The sequence below is a fragment of the Arvicola amphibius genome, chromosome X, assembly GCF_903992535.2.
Source record: "Arvicola amphibius chromosome X, mArvAmp1.2, whole genome shotgun sequence".
NCBI classification, from domain to species: domain Eukaryota; kingdom Metazoa; phylum Chordata; class Mammalia; order Rodentia; family Cricetidae; genus Arvicola; species Arvicola amphibius.
The window spans coordinates 72,726,052-72,739,367 of NC_052065.1; the positions used below are offsets into that span (position 1 = coordinate 72,726,052).

The 13,316-nt window shown below is 35.2% G+C and overlaps 1 protein-coding gene across 1 annotated transcript in view; it reads left to right on the top strand.

Moving 5' to 3' along the window:
- The first annotated feature begins 939 nt into the window (after positions 1–939).
- Positions 940–13,316, top strand: part of Dach2 (dachshund family transcription factor 2) — a 564,525-nt gene continuing 552,148 nt past the window's right edge. The window contains exon 1 of the mRNA XM_038316535.1: positions 940–1,448. Within this exon, the coding sequence (XP_038172463.1) occupies positions 940–1,448 (509 nt within the window). The remainder of the gene's footprint in view (positions 1,449–13,316) is intronic.

Below are 13,316 nucleotides of genomic sequence, written 5' to 3' on the forward strand. Positions count from 1 at the left end.
CACGAACGCACAAAACAAAACAAAACAAAACCCTTGTCGGTTTCAGGACAGTGGCGGAAGCTGTAAAACAATCTTCCCATCTGCCGCTGAGGCTCCCCACCGCGCTTCCTGAATGCCCCTGAGTAGCAGCGTAGTAGCGGCCAGCAACTCTTAAAGGAAAGGAGTTCCAGAAGTCTGGGAAGCGGACCTGTGGGCGGCGGATAAGGACGAAATCACAGCAAGTGAGCGAGGTGCCTAGGAGAAAGGCTGAGTTGTTCACTTGGGAACTCACTGAACTCTTTCTCCTGGATGTTCAGTGGAGGCACCTCTGCGCCCCGCTGAGTTTGGGAGAAATGTGTTCGTGGAATTAGAGCTAAGTCACTTTCCTCCACCAAACTCGGTGCGGGATGGCTGGAGGTGTGGGGTGAAGGAGACACTCTCTAGTCCCGCTTGTGACCCCCCCACTAATCCTCTACTTCGGAGAAGACCGCTTGGAAGCCTAGTGCATGACAATCGGACTCTGCTCGGACGGCCAGGCGGTCGGCGAAGGTCCTACACCGCCCCCTTCTCGTGCTCCACTTCCATTTACTGAAAGCCTCGCACGCCCTCAGGTAGGCAGGGGCTGGCTGGGGAGTCTCCACCCCTCGCTGGCGGCAGCCATTCGGCGCACGCGGGCGCTGAGGGGGTGGGGCCCATTGGCTGGGGGGCGCTGCCAGTCTCGGGAGGGGGTGTGGTGAGGGTGGGCTCTAGGGCTGCCGCGGGTCGAGGCCGCTCACTCTGTGTGTAGGTTGGTGGATGAGCTGGAGCCGCAGCCAGCCTGCTTCTGACTTACAAACTGTTCTGAGAGTGGGAACGTGCCTGAGAAAGATATAGAGAGTCAGTGAGTGAGTGCGAGGGGACCTAGAGGAGTCAGAGCGAGAAAGCGAGGGTCCTAAGAGCTAGGCTCCAGACAGAGTGACCATGGCTGTCTCTGCACCTCCGGTAATCTCTGCAACTTCCAGCAGCGCCGGCGTCCCGGGGGGTTTATTCCGCGCGGAACCTCTGTATTCGTCTTCAGGGGAGCCCCCGCGTCTAACCCCTAATCTGATCAACAGTTTCATGGTCAATAACCACAGTGGCAGTGTCGTGGGTGGCGGGATTGGTGGTGGCAGCGCTGGCAGCAGCAACACCAACAGTAACGAGTGCCGGATGGTCGACATGCACGGAGTGAAGGTGGCTTCATTCCTGATGGACGGCCAGGAACTGATCTGCCTGCCGCAAGTCTTTGATCTTTTCCTCAAGCACCTGGTGGGAGGGTTGCACACGGTGTACACTAAACTGAAGAGACTGGACATATCCCCTGTGGTGTGTACTGTGGAGCAAGTTCGAATCCTTCGTGGGCTGGGGGCCATTCAGCCGGGGGTGAACCGCTGCAAACTCATCACCAGGAAAGACTTCGAAACTTTGTTCACCGATTGCACAAATGCCAGGTGAGACAATCATTTCTTGACTCTCTCGCTTCTTACCCTCGTCTGCATGTCTTACCACTCTCATCCAACTTTGTCTATAGAGTCTACGTCCTGCTTCTTTGCACTGTTATCGGCGGGGTAGAGAGGATTAGGATTAGAAGGGCTCTTTAGTTGGCAGTCCTTTCTAGGCTGCGCTCAGTGGTAGGACTCCAGTCTGAAAGAGTCCCGCATAAACTTCAGCTTCAATCCTCCACTGAAACTTTACAGCCTTTCGCCTATGTCTAGCATGGCTTTTTGGCTGCTTGTGGTAGTTATTTTCTTTATTTGAAGTTCTTTCCTGCTCTTTCGTGGCCATACGGGTCGGACAGTTTTTCTGCTGAACACGGACACCAAGGGCTTTCTTGGGGTTGTGGTTGTGGTTGGGGGCTAGCTGAGCTGTAACCTGGGCTCCTAAGCTGGCAACTGAGAAAACAGCGTTTAGGGGCTGCAGGGGAATGGAAGTCGAGAATCCATCCCAGAGGGTGATTTGATCCCCATCCTGTATGTTTGTTGTGAAAGTGTATGGGATGCGTGTGCTGTGATGGTGGAGGGGTGTGTGTGTGTGTGTGTGTGTGTGTGTGCCTGTACACGCGCTGTCTTGTAGAAGTGCCTCTAGTAAGGACATATGCTCATGCCCGCTGTGCAAAGCTCCCTGGTGCACGGGAAAGTAGACGACTCTTATTTTTACAAAACGGCTAGGACAGATTCCATTTTCCTGGAATCCTCCCTTTTGGGCCACCTGCAGAGGTTAATGTTGGGCATAAAAAGCTGGGGCTAAGACTAGTCAGAAGCTTGGTGCTGAAGTTAGTTGGCTTTTTTTTTGAGAGTATCCACCAGCTCCTCCACCGCAGACAAACCAGTTGGAAGAATCCCATTTCTCCTAAGAGAGGATTGTTTAACCAGTAATAGCTAGCTTCTCAGGTCATAAGTATATCTCCTCCATATCACAGTTTAGAGTACATTGGAGACTAAATGTTCATTTGCACTCCGAAGCCACTTAGGGGAATGAAAAGGAAAAGAAACTACTTTGAGAAATTTGACATTCAAAATATAAGTTAGGCTTCTCAATGTTCATTCCATTTCTTGTCTGGCAATATCTCAAGAAAGTAATCATTTGACACATGAGATTAATATACAAATGGAGAAATCACAATTCATGGATGGAAAAGGGGGCAAAGAGCTTTGTTGTAAAGCAGTAACATAGTTTATCATTTTATAAAGAACTTCTGCTGAGGTCTAGTCTCAATATGACTTTAAATGATTACATTTCTGGGTCTGTGGACTGAAACTGCAACTACATTGTCATGTCAGTTGTAAAATATAAATTGCTATCTTTAGTGGAAATGTACTGGCAATGTATAGGCAAACTGTTGCTTCCTAGTACAATAAATAACAGTGCTACAGAACTTATAAGAGAATCCTTTCTTGTTCTTTTGAGCAACGGTCTTCTGTGTGCAAGCAACTGAACAGAAACCAGTTCATATGGAAGCTCCTACCTGATTCGCATGTAAGGCTTACAAATCTGGCTTATAGATGAACTTTTCATAAGGTATAGGGTGAAGTACTCTAAAGATGAACATTTTCTTAATGGCTTTAAAACTGAAAGGGTGAAAACCTCCTTCATGGTTTTAAAAATAGAAGTATTTTATAGAAAATCGAAAAATTTTATTTTGACTGCAAAGAATATTATTAATAGACAAACTCAGTGAGCTACTAGAAGTTCTGATGGAAGCCATGTGATTCCTTTACGGATATTCAGACACACTCATGACAAATAACTGCAGACAGGAAAAGCCATTTTCATCTTTCTCCTTCACCATCTCTCTGCTTCCTCCTTCCCTTTTCTTAGTCTCTCTTCCCCTCCCCCAAATGGTCATTCCTAAAGTGAAAAACTTTATACAGGTATTATTTTCCTTTGTGAATAATTGATTCTTTCATTAATTCTTGAGAAATATTTATGGGTTTCACTCTAAAAGTAAACAAGTTGTCATTTTTATTGTGATTTTGATTGTTTTCATGAATAAGAACTTTTCTTAAATTGAGAGACACCAAAGAGAAAAATGATAAATTACTTAGTATCCTGAGACAGGTAATTTCATACTGTTTTGGGACTCTGCTATAATATGTTTTAGGTTACTGTTTTCATCTGATTAAACTTTATTTATTCCTTATAATTTTCATATCTAACAGTTTTACTTGATTTTATATAAAATGATTATAGGAAAGTATTAACTATGAGGAAATAATTTGTGGCACAATGCTTTGTGACTTCTATTACATTTTATAATATGTTTTGAATGATTGTCTTGCAAGCATTAGAATCTACAATTGTGAAAATTATGAAAAATATTTTATGTATACAATACGCAGAGAAGGTGAGGAAAACTACCAGACAGAAATACATATAACACATACATTATAATTTTTGATAGAGAAAAAGTACAATTACTGTAATGAATTTAATTAATGATAAAATAACATGAGCAAATTTTACTGATGCAAATACCCTCAGAAATGTGTTAATAAAATTGCAAAATTTGATGCTTATGAAAAAGGCTTCATGACTGTAGATAACATTGTTTATATGATCTATTACTTTAAATGCAATCTGAAGTTAGTGTTTAGGTCTATAATATTTTTGTGACTTTAATTCAGTAAAAAGAGAACTAAGGGGTATAAATAGGCACTAGGTTCAGAAGAATAGCATAAAGAGGGTGAGGCACAAGGTCATTAAGAGAAAAGAAATGCAGTAAAAGAGCAGAATTCTGTCATAAAGAGGGGAAGATCATATAAACATACCCAGGAAGATGAGTGATGTTCCCGATGTAGACTTGCCTAAAGAGGATTCTTCCTCAGGATTCATGACTTACCTCTTCTAGCTAAAGGTGAGGGGGAGGAGAGTAGAGGGGAAAAAGTATGCATTCAGTTGAGTGTAAACACATTCTGATGGATATAATTTCATAAGATACTGTTGAAGACCTATTATTGTAATGATACTTTTGGCATTTTTTCCCGAATAATAAGCATACTTCTTTGTCAAATATGTGGTGACGAGTATGTGTCCTGACTAGAATGTTTTAATTGTATTCTTCTCTATGTTATCTCATATAAAATTGATCATTTCAAATTTCTTATTTTCAGAAACTCTAATATATTGCCTTGAAGTTGCTATTTTATATGGTTCAGTGCAATCCACACTGAAGAAACATGAGTGATCAATATTTATATATAACCATTTTAATAGTACTAATGATAAGAACTCTATTATTATCATTTGTTTTAGTCAGTTGTTGAAACATTCAAAGTTGTCTTCCCAGAAAAGAAGTTGTGAAATTATGTGCACTTCAACTGCTAGAGAATAGTGCAACAAAACTCGTAATCATTTATTTTTCTACTAGGTAAGGTGAGCTTTTTATCACTGCAATGATGCCTTTGAAAAGGGCTGTACAACATTTCTCTTTCTGTTCTTTTACTTGAAACTTAGTAATAAAGACATTATTTTGACCATTATTAAGAAAATGATGATTCAAAGATCCCAAATTATGGAAAATATCTTCTTTTAAGAGTTTGAAGACAATTTTTTTGTTTAATTGCTTTACAAGAAAACTTGGAAATTTTTATGGCAGAGATGGCAAATTCAGATAACCTATGTGTAAAATCTCTACTCTTTGTGTCCTGGATCTTCCTTACTGCATTCTTCCTAGTATAGGAGCAGTCATATACTGAATGACAAATTGCTCTTACTAAATATGCAAATAGACCAATATATTCTAGTGATATCTCCTTTTAACCTACTTGCCTACATAAAAGTAACATTGTCAGATTTCAGGATCAGCATTTTGTTTCATTTGGGGGAACAATTAATTAACTGTTATTCAGTCACAAGTATAGCTAAATAGATGATTGTAAAAAACAAGAGTATATGATTAAGAAAACCTTACTATAATTATTTGGAGACATTATTTGACATTATTCAAACAAATTTGTTTTTACAGTTGAAATTCCCAATGGTTCACTTAGATTTTATTTGACATTATATAAACAGAACACGTGGGTTTCTTGATGTTGGAGTAATTTAGTGTGAATTTAATGGCAATTATGATATTTAAACTATTTTCAAATACTAGAAAGATGGTTATTGTAAGCACTCAACGAATTTGACTTTGCATTAAATCTCGATGCATCCGTTAGAGTTCACAATCCATACAGAGTAACATAGTTGACTGTGAAACTGTTTTGCATTGACAATAAAATTCAGCTTCATCAAGTTTTTAAAGAGCTTGTGTAACTTTTCTGGGCTGTTACTTAGTATTACAGCTATTTTCATAGATAATAAAACTGTTATAGAAATAAATCTGGGTAATGAATGCATGTCTCTTATTTCATAGAGTGGAGATGAGGTAATCATTGTCTCTTAAAATCAGCCACGTAACAACAATCTTTATTCTTGAATAAGAGAATGCTGTTAATACTACAATTAAAGCATCACAGTCATATGTCAATATATAAAACTTTAGTTTATCTTCATTTTAAATGTACATTTCTTCCTACTTTTAAAACAAATTAGCTAGGTACTCTAGTTACTGACTGACTGTTTATGTTTACCTCAAATATGTACATCTTAGGTGAGGCACGTGATAGAGTAGTACATATTTGGAGTTTTATGTGTCATATTATTCTCAATGCACACACAGTACATGAATGTCAATAGGTAATTAGAATGTGATTGTCTTTTATATATTTTTATGTAAGAAATTCTTGCTATTTGAAGAAGTCATGAAGTTTGAATTATTTAATGCTGTTTTAAGTAATCTTATTTTGTTTGGGTGCCTTAAAAATGCTTCTTGTAGATGAGTATAATTGTGATGATCCCTAATCACAATACTTTTCAGTTGGCAATATAGATCTCCAGTGTTTCCAAAGATAAATGCGATTTGGAGTTTTTCCTTTTGTGTATTTCAAATGTGTTTAAACCAACCTAGCTGATCTAAAATTGACTATATTGTGTTTATGGCTAAAAGTCATCCCGAAAGCAAAATAATTAGGTATTAATGATATTCTTGTTGCATATTCAAAAGGTCTCTAGTAGCATTTTTTTCTTCCTCTTTTTTTTTCCGTTTCACCAGCTCAACCTGCAAAACTCTTCACTGTCACTTCAGATCACACAATTCGACGAAGATAAAACAACATTTAAACACATTTGCTTTGGAAGGGAAATTGAACATTTGCACCCAATAAGCCTGATTGTGGGACTGCATGCAAATTGTGTTTTGATTTATCTCTTTTACACTTTTTTCCATTTGAATTGATCTTGCATTAATTTCACCAAGCGGCTCTGTGAGGCTGCAGATGTTGCCCTGTGTTTAATAAATCAATGAGACAGATCTGAATGAATCACTTCAGATGGATTCTCTGCTCGGTTTGATGTCTAGATGTTATTCTTAGCTTGTTATCATGACAGATGCATTAATGTTCCCATACACTGCCAGCAATGTCAAAGAGATTGAAGCTTTTAAAGTGGCGGCATCCCTTTTTCCATTTTCTGCTAGAACAACTACATTTATATTATTTTATTTAGAAATCAGAGTAAAATATCAAAGCAGTCATAAGATTTTTCTGAAAAGGATTTTTAATTTTCATACTATTTTTTAACCACTTTTAAAATGGCGAAGCTCAATATATTAGAAACCTAAATAGAGGGTAGATGCTTCATAATGCTGGTTCATTAATATTTAATCATGAAACAAAAAATGAGAATTAGTAATATATTATTGGAACACTTTGAAAATTTCATTGTAAGTAGAATAATACTGTATACAAATTGATTATAGAAGGGTGTTAGTTTTTAAAGCCTTACTAATAAGCTTTTTGTTGGCTTAATGCAGCTGCAATATAGTTTTACCAAGGGATTTGGAACCCCTTCAGTCTATTTATTGTGTATTAATCATTTCCTCACTTTGTGAACCTGAAAACAACCTTAGAAAATTTTATTACAACTTAGCATATGTAATGTATTTATATTATGATTTTTGTGAACCATAAAACATTTTTAACCATAAGTGTGACCTCTGTAGTTTAGTATCTTAGGCTAGAGAAGAACATATGCATACACCTAGAGGACCTTCATATAATTATATTGAAGTTACTTCCCTTCATTAAACATCATAACTTCCATACTTTCACATTTAAACTCTTGTCTCATTATATTGATTTTCAGAGAAAAATAAGTGTCAACTGACATGAAACACGGATAAGACAATATTGTAGGAGATCAACTTTTAAATTAGTATCAGATATTTGAAAATGAAAAAATTTCAAAGGAAATTCCATCTTTGATTTGTTTAATTTTCAAAGAATATATATTTTAGGACAACAACATTTAAGGCTGGGGGTGTGGCTTGATGGTCTGTCACCTGACTAGCATGTGCAATGCCTGAAACTTCATCATCAGCATATATAATGAATAGGTTTTTAGAAGGAGATTCTCTTTATAGAAATTTATAACAATCTTTAAGCACCAGTGTATTGTTAATTTGACCAGGACATCAAGAAACAATGCTAAATGATAAAGTTCAGATAATCAATCTTTCCAAAACATTATCTTCAGGTAGTAATTTCAGAGGTTCAAATGTGGCTTATGTGCTATAATTAAGTATGGAAAGAAAGTTATGAACTTAACCAAACTAAGAATAGTTATCTAGGTTCTTAAAATTTTGTTCAAAACCTGTGCATGTCTTTACTGTGATGTCTCATCTCTTTCTTTTTTAATGCTAAACTTATATATTATAATTGGTGAAATTATTATACCAAGACTGAGGATACAAGGTTCAACATAAATTATTTTATATAAACTTGAATATAGCATATTTAAAGAGTAACAGAATTTTTTACATACAATAAAACCTAAGGAATCATTTTTTCACTTCAGTAATATTAATCGTAAAACATCACTAATCCTAATACTTTGAATATATTAGACATCACATCCACATTGGCTGAATGAATAGAATCATATACATATTTATTGTTTTTACAGAATTATTTAAATTGATTTCTGCTCTTAACATAACTGCTACATATAGTTACATGAAGTGTGCAGTTGTAAGACATAACCCTGAAATTTTAAGTCCAGTGTAAAATCATTTGTAATCATGCCGTAAAACTCTCATAAATACACATACAAAGGTATCAACCTAATATGCTGAATTAGATTCTTTGACATGAATTATGTTCTGATATAAATTATGACTTCTTAGTGTTTTCTTTTACTGAAAGCCCAGGGGAAGTGTTCTAATGTTCTAAATAGGCAAGAATTAATAAATGAAAGAAGACTAATGCCACAAAATTATTTAGTTTTTTAGATTGGTACATTAGTGCAGCACATGTGGTATTTGACTTGGGTCCCTCTTTTCAAACAGCAAATGCTTGTCTAAAAGGATTTGATAAGACAAGATCCATCTTTCCTTCTCTAATGGAAACATAAGTATACTAAGAAACATGATTCATTTTCCCCAATTAATTTTTAGTCTCAATAATATTCTAACTGAAATTTACATGAAGTATCTTTCCCATTATCTAATTAAAGGAATAATGTATTCTATCAGTTACAATTAGTTTTGAAAATTAAAAATTCTTTTTATATAGGAACCTTGAGTTTGAAATTATTTCTATCTATGCACTCTTTTGGCCATTGTGATTATTTAATATATTAGTGAAAACTTTATTGAAAAGTTTTTAATTGCACTACTGGAAAATATACAGCAGTGGAAAGTTTAAAAAATAATGACATACAGTGGTTTTATTTCTGCATGACCTTTTTCATTTCTATAACAATTTATTGCTTACTATATAGTGCAGTGTGTATGTTAAGATATTGAACATTCAGTTGCATCTGTGTCCAATGATCTTATCAGGTTTCTGGCAACTGTTAGCTAGTAACAGCATTTATGTTACATTTGGTCTATGTGCTATTTATGTGATGGGTTAGAAAGAAAAAAAAAAGTAATATTGATCTGTCTCTGGATTAAAGTTTGAAATGGGCAACAGCCTGAACACAAAAGGCTTTTTTTATATGATTTCTCAGCTTGCCATTGATCTTCTAGTTTTATTGCATTCATTATTTATTAAAAGAATTTGCAAGCTAAACATAACGTTAAGCTAGTTTGCACACAGGGACCGCACTTAGGAAATTGAATGGAAATTGCATTAGAGATGAACATCTGTGCTATTTTTCCACTCATGTGTTTATGGGTTTGTATAAAAGGTGTATTGGATTAACAGTTATAACCATTATAGCTTACAGCAATATGTTAGATTCAGAGCTTTCAGATATTTTGGTAGAATTCTGTTTCCCACATTTGTCTAAATAGCATAGTATTGTCATAACAAACAATATTTGGAGAAATTTAAATTACTATACCACTAATGCATTATTTTGGTAGAATTTCCACATTTGTCTAAATAACATAGTATTGTCATAACAAACAGTATTTGGATAAATTTAAATTATTATACCACTAATGCATTATTTATATTCTCTATCAGTTGTGTGATACTCTGTTGTACTAAAATAAAATCATTAAAACAACTCCACAGTCATTGGGTAAAACTGTATCATCATCTCTTTCTGGTCTTCAGTAGTAGAGTATATAAATAAAGCCAACGGAATCCCTATTCTAAGAATTATAAGTCAGTTTGTTTTCTTTGTTCCCAGTGTTACTGGAGAGTGACCCTAGAGCCTTATACTTGCTAGGCAAGTACTCTACCCTGAGCTATACTGTGGGCAAAAGATAGTGGAGTTTAATGCCCTATTAGATTATTCATAAGAAAGCTTGACATAAGTTGTTACTTTGTATGTATGTTAGACGACTATCCTTCTGAAAGTATATACATACAAACACTGAAACTTTCTTCTATATAACAGTATCAATATTAGGGAAACTTGGCTTTGATACAATTCCCATTAAGTTCAGTATTAAGAAATTTAGTTCTACCCAGTTGTTGTCACCTGAAAGTTCATTTGAAGATATGTGTCAGACTTCAAGGTCTCTCTTTTTTGACTTATTGAAGGAATTTGTAAAATTAGTTAAGTTTTGTGTTTTAAATAAATGAGACAGAAATGCTTTCTCATTCATTTTGATCCTGCATTATTGATCAGATTTATTATGCTGTGTGTTTAGTAATTATGAATTATATACCATATGATATCAAGGTATATAAGAGCTATGATTTTTGTGTATGTATTATGTACTCATTTTTATATTTATCACAGGTACATAATCACATTATCTCTCATTGTAGTTACTAACTTAAAAAATATTTGAGATTATAAATGTTTTGTGCTAACACTTGTCAAGTAATCCCAAATTTTCATAGCCATATCTGAGTCATGTATATATTAGTAAACACTAGGATGCTTTGTACTCTTTAGAATAATACTAGGAGATCAAGCTAAAATAGTGGGAGATATTAAATATGTAATTATAGATGAAAGTTTTGCTTCCATGTGAAGACGCTTCATTTTATTTCTGTTATAAGTTTTAAAAGAGTCCGATATTCTAGCTCAGAGTTTTATTTTTTGGCATGTTATCCTGTGCAAGAATTTATTTCAACAATTAATCTGAAATGATAAAAGTTTTTTGTGTTTATTAAGAAGATATTCACGCTTAAACATAAGCAACTTTGGATAACACATTTATTTACAGTACACACACACACATACACACACACACATACACACACACATTGCTGTTAATGGGAAACTTGCCATTTTGAAAATAGTCTGTAATCTACTAAATTTATTTTGTGGAAAAATTTATGAGTACTTGCTAGGTTTTTATTTTAAGGAAGACATAAAGAAAGTTCATTCATTAAAAAAAAGTTTACTGCATAGTACAGTTTATGCATAGTACACTAGTTTTTGGTTTCAGTTTATAAGCCAATTAGAGCACAAAGTTTGAACACATAACATCTATAGCACATGATGTTTTCATATTAAGTTAATTTGGTTATTCATTTCAGCATATATTTAGTAAGTACCTATTATGTGCAAGGCTATTTATTTATTTATTTTTCCATTAAATTATTTATACTTCCTGCTCTAATCCCTCTCCTACCCTGCTTGAGAGAGGGCAGGGAACCCTGCCCTGTGGGAAGTCCAAGGCCCTCCCCCCTACATCCAGGCCTAGGGAGCTGTGCATCCATATGGACTAGAGTCCCAAAAAGCCAGAACATGCCGTACAAACAAGTCCCAGTGCCTTTATCAATGGCTTCTCAGTCAGGTGCAAGGCTATTTATGAAATGGATAGTCTTGTTTTTCTTATTTACAGATAAACTAAGCTGAATTTTCTTATTACATAATTAACTTTCAGCTAACTTTTAACATAGGAAAGAATGGATGATGATAAATACACCTCAAAAAGTGGAAAAATAACAATAATTATTTGTTATCCATTATAAAATATTTTCAAGACTATATAATTGTCACAATGTAGTATGCATATTATATTATTAAATTTTATTTTTACTTTATGCGTATTTACTAATGAAGTGTGGTGATAGTACATAAATGTGTGGAAGTTGAATTCAGTTTAAAATTACATTATTTGTATAAAAATATCTATTTCAAATACTGCATAAGTATATGTTGGCAGAGACTGCTCATTCATTTTCCAACCAACCAGACCCAAAGTAATCACAGAGAAACTGTATTGTTACAACACTACTTGCTTGGTCTATTAGCTTTACTTGTTATTGGCTAGCTCTTATATCTTAAATTAACCCATTTCTATTAATCTATGTACTGCTACATGGTTGTGGCCTACCCATAAGATTCAGTCCCACGTCCGCCATCTGCTTCCTGCAACAGCTGCATGTATTATCCTTGACTCCGCCTACTCTCTTTTCTTCTATCTACTTGTAATTGCCACTTTCCCCTATTCTGTGCTTCAATAGGCCCAAAGCAGATTCTTTATTAACCAATGGTATTCATAGCATGTAAGGGCAAACCTCACATCACCTCTCCTTTTCTGTCTAAATAAAAAGAAAGGTTTTAAATTTAACATAGTAAAATTAAATATGCAAAACAGTTATCAAGCAAGAATTATAGTTACAATATTTATATCTACTTTATCTTTTGTAATAACTAAGAAAAACTACAACTATTTATTCTTCAACTCCATTAAAGACTCCAGAAGGATATAATATTATCTAAGTTAACAGGAAGTGCATTGTGAGCAACTTCCAAAACTTGAGAATTGACAGAGACATCTCGCTGCCTGGACAATTACCTGAATTTCTTCTGTAACATTGTAGGCACCTATCTTCAGCCTACTGGTCCATAGTATCTGTCAGATATTTCCATGAAGCAGGAAGTTTGAAGATTTCTTATTCCTTGTATTGGCAAGGTTATCAGTTGCTTTCTTCTGTGTCCTGCAAAATGTGTGACAGTTCTTTCATGAAGCAGGAACCCTGACGGACTGTTTCACCTGTAGGGAAGTTCAGCAGTCATTTTTCTGTGGGTCCTGCATGTCCTATTCATAGAGCATATCATCAAGCAGTCCAGGCAAGAGCAGTTTCATGCCCAAATGGATAACAAACTCTATAAGCAGCCTCTTTGATGCCCATTTTCCTTTTAAAGTAATTGGTGCTGCCAGGAGCAGATGAGTCTCATTCTTATGAAAAGTCCCAAGTTCTTAAACATTTTAAATGCCATATTCTGTTAGTCTTAATAACTATCCATCTGAAATATATCTCTGTACATCTAGAAAACCAAAGTAACATGACTACGAGCTTGACCACTATAGATGACTATCTGTTAACTATAATTTTAAATTATACATTACATTTTTA